Source organism: Procambarus clarkii, chromosome 16 (assembly GCF_040958095.1).
Source record: "Procambarus clarkii isolate CNS0578487 chromosome 16, FALCON_Pclarkii_2.0, whole genome shotgun sequence".
Taxonomy (NCBI): Eukaryota; Metazoa; Arthropoda; class Malacostraca; order Decapoda; family Cambaridae; genus Procambarus; species Procambarus clarkii.
Genome location: NC_091165.1, coordinates 32,787,019 through 32,811,140, shown reverse-complemented (window position 1 = coordinate 32,811,140; position 24,122 = coordinate 32,787,019). Strand labels below are relative to the sequence as shown.

The 24,122-nt window shown below is 42.4% G+C and overlaps 1 protein-coding gene across 1 annotated transcript; it reads right to left on the bottom strand.

The window, feature by feature from the left end:
- Window positions 1-8,782: 8,782 nt before the first annotated feature.
- Window positions 8,783-11,743, bottom strand: LOC123760110 (F-box only protein 21-like). Its single transcript, XM_045745593.2, has one exon. The coding sequence runs from the start codon at window positions 11,619-11,621 to the stop codon at window positions 9,570-9,572; it is 2,052 nt and encodes a 683-aa protein (XP_045601549.1). The 5' UTR covers window positions 11,622-11,743; the 3' UTR covers window positions 8,783-9,569.
- Between the last annotated feature and the right edge of the window lie 12,379 nt (window positions 11,744-24,122).

Below are 24,122 nucleotides of genomic sequence, written 5' to 3'. Positions count from 1 at the left end.
ACAATGTTCTTAATGTGGTCCTCAGGTGACAGTTTTTTTTTATCTAGAACCACCCCTAGATCCCTTTCTTTGTCAGAATTCTTTAAAGATTTCTCACATAATTTATAGGTTGCGTGGGGTCTATGTCCTCCAATTCCACATTCCATAACATGGCATTTATTCACATTAAATTCCATTTGCCAAGTGTTGCTCCATATACTTATTTTGTCCAGGTCTTCTTGAAGGGCATGACAGTCATCTAGGTTTCTTATCTTCCCTATTATCTTAGCATCGTCAGCAAACATGTTCATGTAATTCTGTATTCCCACTGGTAGATCGTTTATGTAGACAATGAACATTGCCGTTGCAAGAACTGAACCCTGTGGTACTCCACTCGTAACATTCCTCCAATCCGATACCTTGCCTCTGATTACGGCCCTCATTTTTGTCAGTTAGGAAATTTTTCATCCATGTTAGTAGCTTACCTGTCACCCCTCCAATATGTTCCAGTTTCCAGAACAACCTCTTATGGGGAACCCTGTCGAAAGCCTATTTTTAGGTCCAGATAGATGCAGTCAACCCAACCATCTCTTTCCTGTAAAATCTCTGTGGCTCGATCATAAAATCTGAGCAAGTTCATTACACAGGATCTTCCAGATCGAAAACCATACTGTCTGTCTGATATTATATCGTTTTCCTCCAGGTGTTCTACCCATTTAGTTTCAATTATTTTTTCCAATATTTTGACTATTACACTTGTCAATGATACAGGTCAGGGGGCCTTCCCTGTTTCCACTTTTGTAGATTGGAACTATGTTAGCCTTTTTCCACACATCAGCTACAACTCCTGTACACAGGGATGCCTGAAAAATTAGTTGAAGTGGAATGCTGAAGGAAGGTTCCGTGCTCCATTGGGGTCGACCTGAGGACCGTTGTGACCCCAGCGGGTGACCCCACACACTGACCATGACTCTTTCAAAAAAGGAAGTGCTATTTGTGTGGGCTGGACCTGTAGACCATCAGAACTTCAGCGGTCGTCCCCACAACCTGGTTATGATTGTTCACCAATATCACCAATGTTCACCAATGAGACACCAATAAGTGTGGCCAATACTGTATGCAGCCAAGCCAGATAAGTTTTCATTTTCTATTTCAGTGATAAGGACGCCACAGAGATAGGTCACATAACACACCAAGGGTGTTGGACACACACACACAACAGGTACCTAAATGTTTGCTAGCTCACGTCTTGGGAACCATTGAGAGCTAAGGTCTAATATTACTAGACATAGCAGTATGTCTAGTAATATCAGTACGGTATTCTTTAGTGGGTTTTTCAAGTAATTTGGTAATACTCTATTACTGTATATGTATAAGCCCTGCCACATGTATCTCGACACTAGTACCCAGAAACCCATGTTCAGTGCCTCATACCTTGGGAATCGCCGACTGTAGCACAGTGGTGTATGTCATCGGCTCACAACCAAGGGTTCCGGGTTCAATTCCTGGCAAGGACAGCCACACCTGGGCACATTTCATTTCACCTGATGCCTGTTGCATCTTAGGGAAGGTCAGTAGGTGGTCAAGGATGACCTCAATAAGCCTAAGTAGACTTCTTGTTCCTAACAATGAGAGCTCATATTAATATGCATGACAGAATGGTATGTTTGGCATGTGATAACAGTATTTATAATTTATCTAGATATACAATACTTGATTCAGGTATCTGGGTACTGAACACAGACCAGTTTTAATGTTGGTGTCGAGATACATTATAATTTATTATCCATGATGCATCTTTCTAGGTGTATACCTGTCATTCTAGTCTAAGAGCTGTTCATCCACCTGAAAAAAATAAACAAATTAAATTAAACATAACCACTTAAATTTGCCCCCCCAAAAAATTATGGTTTTTGTAAGAAAAATGCACTTAATCACAGAAAAATGCTCGTCATATTTATTTGCGCAAGTTTGCATTAGATATTGTATGTTTCAATATTTCTTTGAGTATAGTAGTATTGTACAGAATAGTATACTGAGTGTGATGCAGACATTTCTATAGCTTTATTTACACTGGTGCTGAGGTTACAGCATTTTTTGGCCCCAATATCTGGTAATAGCTGACCATTTCATAATGGCTTACTTTACCCTACTGACAAATGTTTTGAGTTGTTTTTCTGCAAATAATAGAACAACTCTCTACATGATTTTCCAAACAACTAATATTGTTGTTTTTCTGCAAATAACAGAACAACTCTCTACATGTTTTCCCAAACAACTATATATAAAGTACAGTATAAACACTTATTTTCTAATATAAAAATATTGCAAACAATATTTTTACTTGGTTTTCATTGAACAGCTTTATCCAGAGAACAAATCCACAAGGGCCGTGACAAGGGTTCAAATCTATGTCTGAGAGGATCCCAGACACTGCCTTAATCGACTGAGCTACAACATGGTAAAAGAATTACAACTGGGAAATCATCCTGATCTACCGCGGCTCCTGCAGCCTCTCCGAGACACAAACCAGGGTTTTGTGCAGTTCCCTTCATGCACCTGAGCTCTGCCAATAGGCTGTTCTAGCTTTATCCAGATATTCCATCACAATGGCTGTACTCTTCAAATCACTTGTGCTGTCCCATCTTGAGTACTGCTCAGTGCTCACTTCCCCCTTCAGAGCAGGAGAGATTGCTGAAATAGAGGGAATACAGAGAACATATACAGCATACATAGATGTGATAAAGCATCTAAATTATTGGGATCATCTGAAAGCTCTCCAAATATACTCACTAGAAAGGAGATGAGAGATATCAAATAATAAATATGTGGAAAATACTGGAGGGCCAGGTCCCAAATCTGTACAGTAAAATAATAACGTACTGGAGTGAACGGTATGGAAGAAAATACAGAATAGAACCAGTGAAGAGCAAGGGTGCCATAGGCACAATCAGAGAACACTGTATAAACATCAGAGGTCCACAGTTGTTCAACATCCTCCCAGTGAACATAAGAAATATTGCCCTAACAACCGTGGACGTCTTCAAGAGAAAACTGGATAGTTTTCTTCAAGGAGTGCTGCACCAATCGGGCTGTGGTGAATATGTGGGCCGGGCTTGGGGAAGTTCTGGAAGAACTCCCAGAACCCCATCAAGCAGGTATCTTGGTAAACCATTTATAAAGCTACATGAATAAATCCTTAAATTTTGCCATCCAAACTTGTAATGAACTCTGAAACTGTAAACATTTTTCCGTCAGACACCCGGGCTCTCCTCACTCTCTTTTATCCCTTTAGCCTTTTTCTCCCTGTTAAAATAGCTCTTCATCCTCCTGCTACTTTATTAGCCTGATTACTCTTCCTAGAATACATTTCTACTTTCTAATAATGAGAAACAAAAATAACTGATGAAAATTCAGAGAAGCACGAGATCCTGGTGCACTAGAACATGGGAAACACTGCAGGGCTCTAGACACTGTGGTGTCTCCTGGTGCACTAGAACACGGGGAACACTGCAGGGGTCTAGACACTGTGGTGTCTCCTGGTGCACTAGAACACGGGGAACACTGCAGGGGTCTAGACACTGTGGTGTCTCCTGGTGCACTAGAACACGGGGAACACTGCAGGGGTCTAGACACTGTGGTGTCTCCTGGTGCACTAGAACACGGGGAACACTGCAGGGGTCTAGACACTGTGGTGTCTCCTGGTGCACTAGAACGCGGGGAACACTGCAGGGGTCTAGACACTGTGGTGTCTCCTGATGCACTAGAATGCAGGGAACACTGCAGGGGTCTATACACTGTGGTGTCTCCTGGTGCACTGGAACACGGGGAACACTGCAGGGGTCTATACACTGTGGTGTCTCCTGGTGCACTAGAACACAGGGAACACTGCAGGGGTCTATACACTGTGGTGTCTCCTGGTGCACTAGAACACAGGGAACACTGCAGGGGTCTATACACTGTGGTGTCTCCTGGTGCACTAGAACACGGGGAACACTGCAGGGGTCTATACACGGTGGTGTCTCCTGGTGCACTAGAACACGGGGAACACTACAGGGCTCTAGACACTGTGGTGTCTCCTGGTGCACTAGAATGCAGGGAACACTGCAGGGGTCTAGACACTGTGGTGTCTCCTGGTGCACTAGAACACGGGGAACACTGCAGGGGTCTAGACACTGTGGTGTCTCCTGGTGCACTAGAACACGGGAAACACTGCAGGGGTCTATACACTGTGGTGTCTCCTGGTGCACTGGAACACGGGGAACACTGCAGGGGTCTATACACTGTGGTGTCTCCTGGTGCACTGGAACACAGGGAACACTGCAGGGGTCTATACACTGTGGTGTCTCCTGGTGCACTGGAACACGGGGAACACTGCAGGGGTCTATACACTGTGGTGTCTCCTGGTGCACTGGAACACAGGGAACACTGCAGGGGTCTATACACTGTGGTGTCTCCTGGTGCACTGGAACACGGGGAACACTGCAGGGGTCTATACACTGTGGTGTCTCCTGGTACACTAGAACACAGGGAACACTGCAGGGGTCTATACACTGTGGTGTCTCCTGGTACACTAGAACACGGGGAACACTGCAGGGGTCTATACACTGTGGTGTCTCCTGGTGCACTGGAACACGGGGAACACTGCAGGGGTCTATACACTGTGGTGTCTCCTGGTACACTTGAACGCGGGGAACACTACAGGGCTCTAGACACTGTGGTGTCTCCTGGTGCACTAGAATGCAGGGAACACTGCAGGGGTCTATACACTGTGGTGTCTCCTGGTGCACTAGAATGCAGGGAACACTGCAGGGGTCTATACACTGTGGTGTCTCCTGGTACACTAGAACACAGGGAACACTGCAGGGGTCTATACACTGTGGTGTCTCCTGGTACACTAGAACACGGGGAACACTGCAGGGGTCTATACACTGTGGTGTCTCCTGGTGCACTGGAACACGGGGAACACTGCAGGGGTCTAGACACTGTGGTGTCTCCTGGTGCACTAGAACGCGGGGAACACTGCAGGGCTCTAGACACTGTGGTGTCTCCTGGTGCACTAGAACACAGGGAACACTGCAGGGGTCTATACACTGTGGTGTCTCCTGTTGCACTAGAACGCGGGGAACACTGCAGGGCTCTAGACACTGTGGTGTCTCCTGGTACACTAGAACACAGGGAACACTGCAGGGGTCTATACACTGTGGTGTCTCCTGGTGCACTAGAACGCGGGGAACACTGCAGGGCTCTAGACACTGTGGTGTCTCCTGGTACACTAGAACACAGGGAACACTGCAGGGCTCTAGACACTGTGGTGTCTCCTGGTACACTAGAACACAGGGAACACTGCAGGGGTCTATACACTGTGGTGTCTCCTGGTGCACTAGAACGCGGGGAACACTGCAGGGCTCTAGACACTGTGGTGTCTCCTGGTACACTAGAACACAGGGAACACTGCAGGGCTCTAGACACTGTGGTGTCTCCTGGTACACTAGAACACAGGGAACACTGCAGGGGTCTATACACTGTGGTGTCTCCTGGTACACTAGAACACAGGGAACACTGCAGGGGTCTATACACTGTGGTGTCTCCTGGTACACTAGAACACAGGGAACACTGCAGGGGTCTATACACTGTGGTGTCTCCTGGTACACTAGAACACAGGGAACACTGCAGGGGTCTATACACTGTGGTGTCTCCTGGTGCACTAGAACACAGGGAACACTGCAGGGGTCTATACACTGTGGTGTCTCCTGGTACACTAGAACACAGGGAACACTGCAGGGGTCTATACACTGTGGTGTCTCCTGGTGCACTAGACCGCGGGGAACACTGCAGGGGTCTATACACTGTGGTGTCTCCTGGTGCACTAGAACACAGGGAACACTGCAGGGGTCTAGACACTGTGGTGTCTCCTGGTGCACTAGAACACAGGGAACACTGCAGGGGTCTATACACTGTGGTGTCTCCTGGTACACTAGAACACAGGGAACACTGCAGGGGTCTATACACTGTGGTGTCTCCTGGTGCACTAGACCGCGGGGAACACTGCAGGGGTCTATACACTGTGGTGTCTCCTGGTGCACTAGAACACGGGGAACACTGCAGGGGTCTATACACTGTGGTGTCTCCTGGTGCACTAGAACACGGGGAACACTGCAGGGGTCTAGACACTGTGGTGTCTCCTGGTACACTAGAACACAGGGAACACTGCAGGGGTCTATACACTGTGGTGTCTCCTGGTGCACTAGAACGCGGGGAACACTGCAGGGCTCTAGACACTGTGGTGTCTCCTGGTACACTAGAACACAGGGAACACTGCAGGGCTCTAGACACTGTGGTGTCTCCTGGTACACTAGAACACAGGGAACACTGCAGGTGTCTATACACTGTGGTGTCTCCTGGTACACTAGAACACAGGGAACACTGCAGGGGTCTATACACTGTGGTGTCTCCTGGTACACTAGAACACAGGGAACACTGCAGGGGTCTATACACTGTGGTGTCTCCTGGTACACTAGAACACAGGGAACACTGCAGGGGTCTATACACTGTGGTGTCTCCTGGTGCACTAGAACACGGGGAACACTGCAGGGGTCTATACACTGTGGTGTCTCCTGGTGCACTAGAACACAGGGAACACTGCAGGGGTCTATACACTGTGGTGTCTCCTGGTGCACTAGAACACGGGGAACACTGCAGGGGTCTATACACTGTGGTGTCTCCTGGTACACTAGAACACAGGGAACACTGCAGGGGTCTATACACTGTGGTGTCTCCTGGTGCACTAGACCGCGGGGAACACTGCAGGGGTCTATACACTGTGGTGTCTCCTGGTACACTAGAACACGGGGAACACTGCAGGGGTCTATACACTGTGGTGTCTCCTGGTACACTAGAACACAGGGAACACTGCAGGGGTCTATACACTGTGGTGTCTCCTGGTGCACTAGACCGCGGGGAACACTGCAGGGGTCTATACACTGTGGTGTCTCCTGGTGCACTAGAACACAGGGAACACTGCAGGGGTCTAGACACTGTGGTGTCTCCTGGTGCACTAGAACACAGGGAACACTGCAGGGGTCTATACACTGTGGTGTCTCCTGGTACACTAGAACACAGGGAACACTGCAGGGGTCTATACACTGTGGTGTCTCCTGGTGCACTAGACCGCGGGGAACACTGCAGGGGTCTATACACTGTGGTGTCTCCTGGTGCACTAGAACACGGGGAACACTGCAGGGGTCTATACACTGTGGTGTCTCCTGGTGCACTAGAACACGGGGAACACTGCAGGGGTCTATACACTGTGGTGTCTCCTGGTACACTAGAACACGGGAAACACTGCAGGGGTCTAGACACGGTGGTGTCTCCTGGTACACTAGAACACGGGAAACACTGCAGGGGTCTATACACTGTGGTGTCTCCTGGTACACTAGAACACAGGGAACACTGCAGGGGTCTATACACTGTGGTGTCTCCTGGTGCACTAGACCGCGGGGAACACTGCAGGGGTCTATACACTGTGGTGTCTCCTGGTACACTAGAACACGGGGAACACTGCAGGGGTCTATACACTGTGGTGTCTCCTGGTGCACTAGAACACAGGGAACACTGCAGGGGTCTAGACACTGTGGTGTCTCCTGGTACACTAGAACACGGGAAACACTGCAGGGGTCTAGACACGGTGGTGTCTCCTGGTACACTAGAACACGGGAAACACTGCAGGGGTCTATACACTGTGGTGTCTCCTGGTACACTAGAACACGGGGAACACTGCAGGGGTCTATACACTGTGGTGTCTCCTGGTGCACTAGAACACAGGGAACACTGCAGGGGTCTATACACTGTGGTGTCTCCTGGTGCACTAGAACACGGGGAACACTGCAGGGGTCTATACACTGTGGTGTCTCCTGGTGCACTAGAACACGGGAAACACTGCAGGGGTCTATACACTGTGGTGTCTCCTGGTACACTAGAACACGGGAAACACTGCAGGGGTCTATACACGGTGGTGTCTACAAACATACACAACTGGGCCACCCCATGAAAAATTAACACTACACAAATTGTACACTAACATTCAAATGTACAGTAAGATCACAATGTAAATACTGTACAGTAAAACATTAATGAAAATATTGCAATATGTACGTTTTGTTTAATACTGACCATTAAATAATCATTAAATTAGCAGTCTCCGTGGTGTAGTGGTAAGACACTCGCCTGGCGTTCCGCGAGCGCTATGTCATGGGTTCGTATCCTGGTCGGGGAGGATTTACTGGGCGCAATTCCTTAACTGTAGCCTCTGTTTAACGCAACAGTAAAATGTGTACTTGGATGAAAAAACGATTCTTCGCGGCAGGGGATCGTATTCCAGGGACCATAGGATTAAGGACCTGCCCGAAACGCTACGCGTACTAGTGGCTGTACAAGAATGTAACAACTCTTGTACAGTATATATAAAAAAAAAAAAAAAAAAAAATGTGGCAATAGTAAAATATTTATAAAAAATACTGATGGTTAGATTTTCTGAAGCAAAGTCAATCGAGACTTTTAAATGCATTTGAAAGTGACCTATTATAATCTTTAAAATATTGTCCCACTTGCCTAACTTTCCTGAAATTTTATGATTTTAAAACTATCACAACCATTACTTTAGAAGCTGCACTGTAGAACACATAGGCAGGTATAGCACAATACTGTAGTGACAACTATCATAAGCAACAAAGTAATACAGTACGGTGCTAAATTTGCTGCACATAAGTTTCTAATAACTAAATATGTGACTAAAAAACATGTGTATTAATATAAATCACTTTATTTCAGGAGTAAGATGTGAATCTTACATTATACAGCTTCTGATATATAAATTATATTAAGACTAACTTATGATTTTGCAGCTGGCCAGTTCTTCTCAAAACTGACACTGGGAGGTCCAAAACTAGTTTCTATATATGTACATACTTGCATAACACTTTATACATACACTGAACAATATTGAAAATTTATGAGTTATAAAATGAAGCACCATAATACAATCTTTGTAATTCTTGTTACCACTCTTTCATCATTTTACAAAGGCATACTGAAAGGTGTCATTAAATATAAGAGATTAAAGATGGTTAACAAAGAAGTAGAGTATGCATTCGTATACACAAGGCACCGGTTATTTGAGTACAGTATAAATATGAGAGAAAAGTAAAACAGAGTTTGAATAAAGTCTAAAACAATGGAATGCGAGATTTACGAGTACTGTACAGTATTCTGAAACTACGCTACCAATAATGCTAGTTTGTGTACAAATACATTTTCACTGAAAATGCCATACACATTAGATTCATTCTAACAATTTGGCATATAATATACACATTATGTGCCAAACAAGTGCTTATATGAAATTGTCTAAACTTAAAATAGTGTACTGTACAGGTATTTGATATTGATTGATGATATAAGCCCAAATATGGTGTGCATATGACATGTAATTGGCACGAAAAATAGATTGCACATTCACTATACATATATCAGCTTAAAATGTGAATACATTTATGAGTAGTGATGCACAGCATCAAGGATATGTATCATGCTTATTCATTAACAGCAAATTTCAATTTTAATGTTAATGCATTTTGCTCACGAATATTTGCATCCTCTGGATATTCATATGCCTTTTGGGGATTGGGTATGTAAAAAGGATAAATGAAAGCTGTAAAGTAGCGGCCAATCAAGGGATTTCTCAAGTGCTGAGGTTGTCTTGCATGTCGCAAATTCTCTTGAGCAAGATAACGAGCCGATCCACCATCAGTAAGGACTCTATAGAAAGGTTGATCAGTACCATGTGCAAGTCCTGTTTCTCCCATTAACACCAATGTATCTTCACTTTCTACACACATCGAGTCCCAATCATACACTACACAAAGGTCGCCACCTCGTTGTTCAAGAACTTCTCCTACTGCAAATTGTACTTGCCAGCTCTTGCGATCAACTCGTCTTTTCTGCACCATCTCGCCTCCCGGCCATCCATGCGGCCAAGGAACACTAGCCAGGGGATTTAAGCTAGAATAACTTGTAACTGCTGTTGACAACAGATTTTTAAGCTCTGACACTCTTGTACGTGCTCTCTTGTCTACACTGGCAAGCATTCGAAGCAAGTCTCGCATAGTGTTCGGTGGTTGTCCCATTCTCCTCCGGAAATTTAACAGTTTTTCAAGGGTAAGTTTAGAGTTAATGCGTAGCAGGATACTCAAATGTAAAAGCTTTCCTAGCGTCTGATGGCTTTCATTTATCCTTAGAAGCTGATGCATGTAGTGATATAGACGACTCATTTTCCAATGCTCGACATGTTGCCATGCAGTGAATAACAGACGGATTGGTTGGTTGTACGTCTCCTCGTCGAGTAAATCATAAAGAACAGGTTCACCGGCTTGCCACCTTTCCCCTTTCAGCCAACATTCTGCCAAAAAAACAATTTGTTGAATTATTGCCTGGCACATCCCTGGAGCATCCACTGTCTGGCCCTCTTGCCAGTCATTCATAACAATGCTCAGTGACGATGGATCTTTCTTACATATTTCACATGCACTTGAATATCCACTAACACCATCTTGACCAACAAAGTAGAGTTTCCACGTATCTAAGACATGACCCGTTACATTCTTGTGCACTTCAATGTGCACACCGAGACGATTTGCTACACACGACTCGATAACTAATAGCAGTTTTGAGCTTCCCTTTTTGTTTATAAGAACCTGGTCAACACAGTAATGGTCCGGTCCACTCTCATACAAACTGTTGTTAATTTTAAAACCATATTTATGCTTAATTATATGATGCACTGCTTGCATAATTTCACTACAGTGTTCACCTTTCCAGTAACTCAAGTTACCCGATAAAACGTCACACTTGTTTTCAACTTTATTACACAATGGATTATCTGGAAACATTTGCTTTATGTAACTCAGAGTTTCATTTGCTAGTTTGTCAAAAGTAAAGCTGACCTTATCATTGATGGGTTCACTACGTATAGGCTGGAGACTCACCACCACCCACAACATGCCCTCCTCGTACCTGTACTTGAGACACTCCTCCGGCTGCCCCACAAACTTCTGCCACTCGCTGGTGATCACGCATCGCTCGTATACGTGGCTGTACAACTTGCCAGCATAATACTTCAACGTTAAGTCCATGCACCGAGGTCCACTGTTCATTATGTTATAACATTCATCCAGTATGTAGTAGAGGTTAGCGTGGGCGAGGTGGTCAGTGAAGAGTGTCTCGTAGAGTGCCAGGGCTCGTCTGGGGATGTCCGGCCACTCGTAGTCGTGATACATTGACCACACAAATGTTCTCGACAAGGCCAAGATGCACTGAACCAGCTTCTTCTTGCACCGATACACAGAGCTATATTTAGACTTCCAGTCCATCTTATCTTTGCACAAGGCATCATTATAGCGGTAAGTATATGGGTAGTGCTGACTAAACTTTCTTTTCCAGAGAGAGTTGCGTTGACAGACACCACACAGGTACTTGCTCGCCACCGAACAGCTCACAACATCTTCAACACTCACACGAATGTCAGTCAGGATTCTCTCCAGAACCTCGTATGGGAGGCTTTCAATTGTCACGCGCTCCTCCATCATCAATGGGCTGGTGTGTTAGTTCCATGACCGCTGCAGGAGAGTGTAATATGTGGGCGTGCACGAGAGCTCCCTCACACACACCACACAACACCCGCCAGTAAACAACTCCCTCCACCCAAAATAGAACACTATTTGCTCCTCTATGCCTTATTAATAGCACAAATGATTTGAAAATGTTTACAAAATAATATGTTACATAATAACATTGATAAATATTACATAAATTAAACAAATACCAAATATACATAAAGAGATCACAAAAATACATATATTTCCCCCTAACACCCGGCGCCAAGGAATGTTTTCACATCAACCAGGATCGGTTCTTGGATTAGTCATATTAAGTCCACTTTCTCATTGAAATGTATTTATTAATAATATAATATAATACAAATAATTCATTATATAAAATATATTTTAAATATAATACCATATTTTTATTAATAAGCTTAGGTATACACAGCAATGTGCTGCTCCCCTATTTTATATGAAAGATTACACAGTGTATATCAAAAAGTAGCTATAGGTTCAACTAACATTCCCTTCTCACAGGATGGTTAGTCATACATGCAATTAGGGGGAGCCTTAACACAAAAACAAATCAAATCTGACTAAAAATCAGGTGAGAACATAAAATATAAGGCTGATCTATTAGCCCCCACTAGCAAAATAGCACTGAATCGTGGAAACATTATATTATAATTATATTAAAATACATTATATAAATATTTTGTATAAAATGTAATTATATTAAAATACTACCTAATTAACTCCATGTAACCTACTTTACCCCCTAAATGTCAACCCATGTCTTGCTATTTTGTATGCTGTAGTATAGCTACCTTTTTTTTTTTGAGATATATACAAGAGTTGTTACATTCTTGTACAGCCACTAGTACGCGTAGCGTTTCGGGCAAGTCCTTAATCCTATGGTCCCTGGAATACGATCCCCTGCCGCGAAGAATCGTTTTTTCATCCAAGTACACATTTTACTGTTGCGTTAAACAGAGGCTACAGTTAAGGAATTGCGCCCAGTAAATCCTCCCCGGCCAGGATACGAACCCATGACATAGCGCTCGCGGAACGCCAGGCGAGTGTCTTACCACTATACCACGGAGACTGCTAATCCCCACAATCACCAAGCCCACCCGAGTCACTCAAACATCTGCCACTACTTTGGATCACTTATGGACTAATATAACAGCTCCCCTAGCTTGTATCTGGTATAATGTGACTACCTTGGATCACTTATGGACTAATATAACAGCTCCCCTAGCTTGTATCTGGTATAATATATGACAGAACAACTGACCACTATCCTACCTTTTTCTGTTCGGGGGAGAAAAGACGCAAGCTAGTATGGGGGAACTTACAATACAATACAATACAATACAATTTTATTTAGGTAAGGTACATACATACAATAAATATTTACAAGGATTGTTTAACTTATAGGTATAGCTAGTACATACAATGCCTAAAGCCACTATTTCTGACCAGGGGGAGAAAGATACTGGCAGTATGGGGCGTTAAAGTTTATTGAGGATTAAATTCTGCAGAACATGTAAATATATAAAGTTCAAATATAAAGTAAGTAATTATATAAAGTCTATATTAAACACGGTTTATATTATAGACTTATAACAAAGTTGATATTATATTAAACTTAATATTGAACATGTAAATATATAAAGTAAATATATAACGTTTATATCAAAATATATAAAGTAAATATATAAAGTAAGAATTAACAGTAACAATTCCAAGTCCGAGGACTAGATTTAACTTAAGGTACACCCGTAGTAAGTATGAGACCTTAGCCTATAGTGACATGGAAACTAATTCTGCAGAAACCTAAAGGTTAACTGGTACTAGAATTAAGGCCGAGTGCAAATGTGTAGTAATTATATAACACTAGGATATAACAGGCAGGACACAAAGAATAACTAATAAGTGAGAGACCACATAACACGTAATGTACCCGGCCAAGAGGCCGTAAAAGACCTAATGGATAAGGAGAAGGGGGTGACTACAAGTAGGGCTTACTAGCACCTAGACTGGGCAAAGTATTAGCTGCGGACAGCGGGACACTTGGGGACCGGCGCTGCACCCCCCTTCCCACATGCAGTGGGGAGACAAACGGGACAACTGTGCGAAGCATGACGGGGGTACAAAAGCAGCCGCTTGCAAAGGGGGGGAGGGTGGGGTTTTGCGAGGGCAGCGGCGAGGGCAGGCGGAGTGAGGGCAGAGCCCCATTGTGCGCCCGTATTTATACGGCCCCAAACTGCCCGCGCAACGCCGCGGGACGCGCTGCGCAATTGTTTCTTTCTCCCCCGCCAGAAAAATCCCCGCTTGTGAAGCAGTGACCATTTACGCAAAGCGTTTCGGGCATGATAAACTTAAATGACAAGCTTAATACTAATTGAGCATAATGAGTAGAATGAAAACAAGAAATGAAAACATAGATGAAAAAGCAGCACAAATACAATTATGTCGACAAACAGCGCTCTTTAAAGAAAAAAACAGACATTGGTTGACAATAGAAGGGTAAGGTAGGTTACAGGGAATTTATTAGGTATAGCTTCGTTTTTATCTTAAACTGGTTGAGAGAGGTACAGTCTTTAACATGGTTGGGAAGGTCATTCCACATTCTGGGCCCCTTGATTTGTAGAGCATTTCTAGTTTGATTAAGTCGTACTCTAGGAATATCAAAACTGTATTTATTTCTGGTGTGATGCTCATGGGTTCTGATACAACCTTCTATGAAGCTTTTGAGATCAGGATTGGCATTATAGTTTAGCGTTTTATATATGTATAATACACATGAGAGAATGTGCAGTGACTTAATGTCTAACATATTCAGAGATTTAAGTAGGGGTACCGAGTGATGTCTGGGGCCAGAATTGGATATTGTCCTAATAGCAGCTTTGTGTTGAGTAATTAGAGGACGTAAGTGATTTTGGGTAGTAGAGCCCCAAGCACAAATACCATAGTTGAGATATGGATAGATAAGGGAGTAATAGAGAGTCACCAGGGCAGGGCGTGGTACATAATATCTGATCTTAGAAAGAATGCCCACAGTTTTTGAAACTTTTTTTGACATGTTTAGAATGTGTCCCTGGAAATTAAGCTTGTGGTCAATGAGAATGCCAAGGAATTTGCCATCTAATTTGTTACAAATTTGGGTATTGTTTATTTTGAGATTTATTTGATTAGAGGATTTATTGCCAAACAGAATATAAAAGGTTTTGTCAATGTTAAGGGTGAGTTTGTTGGCAGTTAGCCACAGATGGACTTTATTTAGCTCAGTATTTACTGTGGCATTTAGAGCAAGGGGATCAGGACTGGAGTAAATGAAGGTTGTGTCGTCAGCAAATAGAATTGGTTTGAGGTGTTGGGAGGCATTTGGAAGGTCATTAATGTAGATGAGAAAGAGGAGAGGGCCAAGTATGCTGCCCTGGGGAACACCAATGTTGATGGGTAGGGTGGGAGAAATTGTGTTATTCACAGAAACATATTGGAGCCTGTCAGTAAGGTAGGATTTGAGGTATTGTAGGGAGTGTCCTCTGACTCCATAATGATGTAATTTAAGAAGAAGGTTTTGGTGGTTGAGTGTCAAAAGCTTTACGCAGGTCCACAAACAACCCAACAGAGAACTCATTTTTATCAAGAGCTGTATGAATCGAGTTAAGCATACTAATAAGTGCATCGTTAGTGCTTTTTTTGGGTCTGAAGCCATATTGGCAAGGGCTAAGTATATTGAGTTTGGCTAGATATGAGTAAAGCTGCTTATAGATTAGTTTTTCAAAAATTTTTGACAAGTTTGGCAGGATAGATATAGGTCTGTAGTTGTTAACATCTGTGAGATTACCACATTTGTGGACAGGCGTTACTCTCGCTTTTTTTAGAATATCTGGGAAGGTTTGGAGTTCAAGTGACTTGTTGAAGAGCAAAGCAATAGCAGGGGCTAAAGATCTGGAGGCTTTTTTGTAAATTAAAGTTGGTATCTCCTCAAGGGCACCAGACTTGGTTTTAAGGGAAAGGATTATCTCATTGACGTCAGTGGAATTAATAGGCTTTAGGTACAGAGACTGTGGATAGTTACCTGAAAGATAGTCATTAATGTCTGTACTGGAAGATGGAATATCATTTGCAAGGGATGAACCAATGGAAGAGAAGAACCTATTGAACTCAGTAGCAGAATCAGAGGCTGAAAGCTGACCATCGTTATTAGACAGGAGAGTCGGTTTGTTATTTAAAGACTTCTTTGATCCCAATATTTGAGAAATTGTTCTCCAAGTTTGTTTAATGTTGCTCTTTATTTGGGTAAATTTATCTTCGTAGTATTTAGTTTTGGCTCGTCTAATTATCTTAGACAGCAATAATGAGTAATTCTTTGAGAATTCTTTGGAGACAATTCCTAACCTATACTTCTTCTCAAGGTCATGTTTTTTATTAATAGATTTAAGTATTCCCTTTGTAAGCCAGGGATTGTTCAGCCTTTTGGTTGTGACTTGTTTTGTAAGCATAGGACAGTGGGTATTATAAAGGCTAAGAGTTTTTTGAAGAAAAGATTGCACTGCTAGGTTGATGTCCACTATGTTACCTAACTCGGACTCCCAGTTGACATTATCAGCAGCAGTTATAAAATTGTCTATAGCAGTTTCATTGTGTAGTCTAAAACGTATCACTCTTGACTCAAGAGGTGGTTTGCTAATGTTAGTTAAGAGAAATGTGGGGTAATGATCTGTAGTGCTATCGGTGATTATACCTGAAGTAAGCGGAGAGGTTATGTTTGTCCAGATGTGATCGAGCGTCGTGGCAGTGCTATCAGTTATTCTAGTAGGTCTAGTGATTAAGGGTATGAGGAATCAGTAATTCATACAGTTGAGGAAGCTAACAGCAGTGGGGTGTTCAGGCTCGCAGAGGTCAATATTAAAGTCCCCTGCGATAATTAGGTGGTTTTTGTTCAGTCTGTTATCAAGTATTAGATTTCTAAGGTTTGAGTTGAATTCGGACACATCAGTGTTAGGAATTCTATAAACTGCACCCACAGTCAGGACAGACTCGGCACCCTTGACTCTGAAGCTGGCGAAGATATACTCCCCATAGCTGTCTCTGGTTCTAATTTCTTTTAAGCATGTTAGTTCTTGGTGGTAGTAAAGAGCAGTGCCACCACCTCTCTGAAGTTGACGACAGTTGTGAATTGCTGAGTAGTTAGGCATGTTAAAGAGCTGAGTAGTATCCTCTTTCAACTTATTTATTAAATGGTAGATTTAACAAATAGTAAATTATTATGAGGTAAAGTTCTGCAGTATCGCAACATAAATTTGATGGCTATAAGTAAACTATGCCAAATTTTTAACATAATTGCGTAGGTACAGTAAGTATAGTTAAACCAAATTTATTATGTGCATAACAGAGTAACATTTATTAAAGTATGGTTAAGCCAAGTAACAAGGATAAGGCGAAATCTGCAGAACACAAGTTATGCTTATTGGTTATATGTAAAGTATATGCCAAGTGGTATATAACATAGTTGAGTAGAACATTAGTACAGTTAAGTAACATTATAATTGGAATAAATAACGGAACACATATTAAAAGTATGCTTAGAGCCAAGTAACAAGATAAGGCATAGGGATATATAGGACCTAGGTGAATTAATACAATAAATAACAAGTGCGGGGGAAAAGTACATAGAGACTGCATGAGAAATGCCTGTTGAATGCCTGTACTACCCAAAATCATTTACGTCCTCTAATTACTCAACACAAAGCTGCTATTAGGACAATATCCAACTCTGGCCCCAGACATCACTCGGTACCCCTACACAAATCTCTGAATATGTTAGATATTAAGTCACTGCACATTCTCTCATGTGTATTATACATATATAAAACGCTAAACTGTAATGCCAATCCTGACCTCAAAAGCTTCATAGAAGGTTGTAACAGAACCCATGAGCACCACACCAGAAATAAATACAGTTTTGATATTCCTAGAGTACGAATTAATCAAACTAGAAATGCTCTACAAATCAAGGGACCCAGATTGTGGAATGACCTTCCCAACCATGTTAAAGACTGTACCTCTCTCAACCAGTTTAAGATAAAAACGAAGCTATGCCTAATAAATTCCCTGTAACCTACCTTACCCCTCTGTTGTCAACCCATGTCTGTTTTTTTTAAGAGCGCTGTTTGTCGACATAATTGTATTTGTGCTGCTTTTTCAGCTATGTTTTCATTCCATGTTTTCATTTTACTCTTTATGCTCAATTAGTATTAAGCTTTAGTCATTTAAGTTTTTTATGCCCGAAACGCTTTGCGTAATAGTGGCTTTAGGCATTGTATGTACTAGCTCTATCTATAAATCCATATCACTCTTTGTAAAATCGCTTTTATGTATGTACCTTACCTAAATGAACATTTTGATTTGATTTTTTATTTTGATTTTTTTTTGAATATAGGAGAAAAATTAACACAGACCATTAGGCCTAGCCGCCAAGGAGAAAGGATATATAAGATTTCCCGGTTTAATGGTAGCTTAATTTTAAATAGAGTGGCACGGCACTACACACTTCACTTAATTGATACAACACTGAAAATTTGCTTGGCCTCACTGTGCAAGCTAAAATATATGATGACTTACCTCCAAAAAACAGTCCAGACTGGCCCGCGGTCGTGTCAGTTGTCTCCAGACCACGGTTGTGTGCGGTCGCAAGGTTGGCGCTCTTGGCGTCCGCTGATTGGTGGGAGGTGGAGGATTGCCCCACACTCTTCGTTTTTGCACGTGGTGATACAGGATATTGTGCATTTGTTCTCGATTATTGACAGCGTCGAAGAAATGGGTGAGGCCGTAGGCCTAAGTGGTAGTGAGGAGGACAGACAAGATGATAATCGACCGTTTGAATTAGTAGTGAACAAAAAGAAACGGAGAAATAATAACAGACAGTGAGAGTGACGATGAGATTGCAAAGAGACCAAAGAATGAGACCCTACTCAGCAAGACTCAAGACAAGCAAAACAAGACAAGAAGGAAGAGGCTGTTGTTCCCTACAACATGCCAATTGAATTTCCACCAAAAGCTAGAGTGGACGGTACGTCTGGCTAAGCAATGTTTGGAATACGAACCACTTTTCAAGGAGGGTCTTCACCGGCCCTACATAACAGTTGAGACTGAACAGGCCGTGGAACGCCTCACGACGGTTGGTTTTGAGAATGTAGTGATGGTTCCTCCAAAAGAAGGTATGTTGCACACAAAGATCATAGTTTTCAAGTTTCCAACTTATTTGGCTCCTGACTGTCTTCTTCTTAACAATGATAATGTTGTCTGGGCGAAGAGGAACAGTGTTCGTGGTGACAAACAAAGCCAGGTTGTTGCCTTGGTAAAGGGTGAGGCGCCGGAGAAAATTTTTGTGCAAGGACTAGGCTATAGGAACGTTGCAAAATACGTTGAGGAGCCCATACTGTGCGTGAAGTGTTCACGTTGGAGACATATGGCATGGAAATGCCAGTTTGACCCCAGGTGTCGGTATTGTGGGAAAAATCACGACTCGCGAGAGTGTAGAGTCAAGATTGAAAGAAGTGAAAAAATCGTCCCATTTTGTTGCAACTGTCGAGGCAGCCACAATGCTGGTTCCTCTCTATGCCCCATGAAGCCTCATCTGAAAGAGACTAGAACGGGTCCTACAAGCAGGATAGATGTATCCTCGCAGCAAGGAAAAATTGTGCAAGAGGAACATGGAGGAAACAGTTGGGAGCCAACGGCAGCCCCTATGATCAATGTGTGGGAAAAAGGGACGGAGAAAGTAAAGGCGAGCTTAGGGAAAGTACATCATGCAGTGGAAAAACTGAAACCTTGTGACGACAAGGTTCAGGACAATATGGTCACCTCTGAGGTTGGTAATCAAATTTTGGAGTATCTAAAAAAACTAGATAAGAGGATTGAGGCATTGGAAAAATTGGCTATGGAAGGTATAGACGGGGTGAAGATGGTGGTGAAACAGGACGTGTTATTGAAAGTAAAACGAGACGTGAAATGGAAAGTGAAACGTGCGTAGAAGAAAGTAATGATGTGCATGAGGTAACGATGATAGAGGATAGTCAGGAGAATACACTTTCTAGTAGTGTTAGCGGTGTTCAACCTCCTGTTGTGACAAATGGTGAAAGAACGGTTAAAGTAAAACGGGTTACAGAAATAACAAAGAAAATAGATATGAAAAATATTACCTTCGATGTTAGTAGTAGTTGTGAAGGTGAGGAGAAAGAAAAAATGTTACGGTGTTGGAAGGAAGTTTCTAAGGTACTCTTGTATCTCATGGAATGTGACGGACAGGGCAAAGGTAGTTTTATTATTAATCATGGATGAAAGTAAATTGAGAATATTATCTTGGAACATTAATGGATTAAAAACTAGAGCGGTGGATGTACACTATTATACTCTTAGAGAGAATATTGACATAGTAGCACTCCAGGAAACTGGGGATAGGGATGGTAGCATTCTGAGGCTAAATGGCTGATGATTGATTGATTGATGAAGATTAAGCCACCCAAAAGGTGGCACGGGCATGAATAGCCCGTAAGTGGTGGCCCTTTTAAGCCATTACCAGTATCAAGAGCTGATACTGGAGATCTGTGGAGGTGCGAATGCACCCTGCATGATGGGAGATGTCTCCCTTATGAATGTGTTAAGATGAAGATGAAGCAACCCAAAAGGTGGCACGGGCATAAATAGCCCGTAAGTGGTGGCCCTTTTAAGCCATTACCAGTATCAAGAGCTGATACTGGAGATCTGTGGAGGTGCGAATGCACCCTGCGTGACGGGAGATGTCTCCCTTATGAATGTGTTAAGATGAAGATGAAGCAACCCAAAAGGTGGCACGGGCATAAATAGCCCGTAAGTGGTGGCCCTTTTAAGCCATTACCAGTATCAAGAGCTGATACTGGAGATCTGTGGGGGTGCGAATGCACCCTGCGTGACGGGAGATGTCTCCCTTGTGAATGTGTTAAGATGAAGATGAAGCCACCCAAAAGGTGGCACAGGCATGAATAGCTCGTAAGTGGTGGCCCTTTTGAGCCATCACCAGTATCAATAGATGATACTGGAGATCTGTGGAGGCGCGACTGCACCCTGCGTGACGGGAGATGTCTCCCGGACCAAATGGTGTGATGAGTAGAGAGAGAGAGAAGATTTAAGCCACCCAAAAGGTGGCTTGGGCATGAATAGCCCATAAGTGGTGGCCCTTGTTGAGCCATTTCCAGTATCAATAGATGATGGGGGTCTACCACTGCAAACCACCTTAAGCCCATCATCACACAGCAAAAATCTGCTATCAGAATAATAACTAACTCTGCTTTCAGACAACACTCAGCTCCCTTGTTTAAATCCCTAAACTTGCTAAATATTAACTCCCTCCACACATTCTCTTGTGTCAACTACATTTACAAAACCCTGTTCTTAAATGCAAACCATGCTCTGAAACTCTCCCTGGACAGATGTAATAGGACCCATTATCACCACACCAGAAATAAATATCTCTTTGATATCCCCAGGGTCAAACTTAATCTGTGTAAACACTCTATGCAAATTAAGGGACCTAGTCTATGGAACTCACTCCCTAGTGAATTGAAAAACTGTAAAACTTTTGCCTTATTTAAAAGCAAAACCAAAAAGTACCTAACTTCATCTTCTTAGTTTCCTACACTGAGCTTTAAATTTGCTCTGTACCTAGTGTTACCCAATCTCCTAATTTTTATGTAATATCAAACAACCATATCATTGTGTTCATTGCTGTCTTCTTCTATGTGCTAGCCATATGCTGTATTGTGACTACCAATTTTTGTCAACTACCATTCAAGCTGTCATTGCAACCAATCTTATATTGTTTCTGCTGTATTGTGCCTACCAATTTTTTGTCAACTACCATTCAAGCTGTCATTGCAATCAATCTCAGCTACCTATGTGCTTTAATATACTGTACCTACAATTTTCTCTCATCTTTTTTTTCATTTCATGTAATCTGTTATCATTTTTTTGTCTATAATTTTTGCAAGTATTTACCTCCTTAAAATTTTCTTAGATTAAGGACCTGCCCGAAACGCTGCGCGTGCTAGTGGCTTTACAAGACTGTAATTACCATATTTGTATCCTCACATTCCTTACGTACATTCTTGTATATGCATAAATAAATAAATAAATAAATGATACTGGAGATCTGTGGAGGTGCGACTGCACCCTGCGTGACGGGAAATGTCTCCCGTGGATGAGTAGATTTGATGATTGATGTAGATTAAGCCACCCAAGAGGTGGCACGGGCATGAATAGCCCGTAAGTGGTGGCCCTTTCGAGCCATTACCAGTATCAAAAGATGATACTGGAGATCTGTGGAGGCGCAACTGCACCCTGCGTGACGGGAGATGTCTCCCGGACCAAGTGTGGCCAGCTAAATGGCTATAGAGGCTTTCATTTATATGCTGATGGAGGAACTAGGGGGGTCTCATGTTATGTCAAAAGTATCATACCTGCCGAGATAACTGGAATCCCTCAGAGATATAGAGGTATTGAAAGTATTAGCTTGCGGATACAATTACAAGACCGAGAGTTAAATTTCATTAATCTATACATCTCTGATAGCTCCCTTGATTTAAGATACTTGCCAGATTCCTTCTTTTCTGAAGATACACTTGTGGTAGGGGGATTTTAATGCCAGACATCCAGCTTTAGGATCAAGGGGAATGGCAAATAGGAATGGTTGCAGATGGTACCAGTTTTTGCAGGAACATGAAGATGTTCAACTGCTGGGCGAGCCCTCTCCTACTCATTTGAGGGGAGGGAGATTAGATTATGCTTGTTTGATAAATGCTGAGGGCATAGAGGGGAATTGTCTTACTGTGGATGAAATGCTAAGTGATCATTTTGCATTACAAATACAGCTTTAAGTAGATAAAAAGCATGCCTGCCTTCAGAGGAAAAGGTTAAAGTTTAATGAGGGAGAATTAAGGGGTCTTGTTGGCCATATTAAGTCTTGGTATGATACTTATAAGCCAGTTTCGGCAGAAGCATTTTATGAAGATTTAATTAAGGAGGTAGATGTATTTAATGCAACATTGAACCGGAAACCATCTAGTATAAAAAGGCATCCCCCCAGAAAAGAAAATTATACACATGACAAGATGCTTAAGGGGTGGACATTAACAATGAGAAGAGCTCACAGGGATTGGAATAGGAATGGTAGGACTGAGGAAGGGAAGAATGCTTTACTGGCAGTTGCTAGGCTGTGTGGGGAGAAGAGAAAGGAAATTAGGGGCAAGTATTGGCAGGAATTTGCAGAGAAAGTTGGGAGTAACAGAAACTTGAAGGAAATCTGGCAAGACGTAAATAAAATAAGGGGTAAAAAGCATAATTTTGTTGCACATCCAGACCCGCAAGGAATTGCAAATGGGCTCGTAAATAAATGGGCGGAAGCTGCCAAACTTAGTTCATTACCTGCTGTAACGAGAGAGTCATTAGATTCTTGGAAAGATCTAAGAAAGGATTTTATACTTACAGCAGGTAACAGTGGTGATGTCACTTGCACAGGTATTACCAGAGAAGAACTAATAACGGCGATTAAAGTTGGGAAATCTACCGCCCCTGGGGAGGATGGAGTAACTTATGAAATACTTAATGAACTTGCCATTATGACGAAAAGCCCACTTTTAGACCTCTTTAATATTAGTTATAAAGAGGGCAGTATTCCCAGTAAATGGAAAAAAGCTATGATCATCCCTATCCCTAAAGCCAATGGAGAGTATAGACCTGTGTCTTTAACCTCGTGTTTTTGTAAAATGATGGAGAGGATCATTTTAAATAGACTTTTATATATAATAGGTGATCAGCTGTCTAGTAATTTGTTCGAGTTCCTCAAAGGAAAAAGTACCTCTGATTGTATTATTAAATGTCTAGCTAATGAAAATGATTATTATAAAATTTTCATTGATTTACAAGGAGCTTTTGATAAAGCCACCAAAGAGGTTATTTTATATGAATTAGCTAGTCTTGATGTTAAAGGGAAATTATTGCGCTGGATAGGGGATTATCTTTACGAAAGGAAGGCTCAGGTGTGGTATCAAGGTTGTATGTCAGGTGTGAGGTCTTTTGAACTCGGCACACCTCAGGGAGGAGTGTTGAGTCCCACCCTGTTTAATGTACTAATGAATAAGATAGCGTCTGAGAGATACTCAAATGGGGTAACTCCGATCATATATGCCGATGATATTTTGTTTCAGGACAAAGATATTTCAAAGGTTCAAACAGTGTTGGACAATTTCGGAAACCTGTGTCACCATATGGGACTGGTGGTTAATGAAAACAAAACTAAGTTTGAATGTAGAAGTCGGAGGCCCATTATATTGAAAATAAACGGTAAAAATATAGAGAGAGTTAATATATATAAATATTTAGGCATATATGTTGGATATACCCATGAGAGTTTGGAAGCTGAGATGAACAGACTGTTGG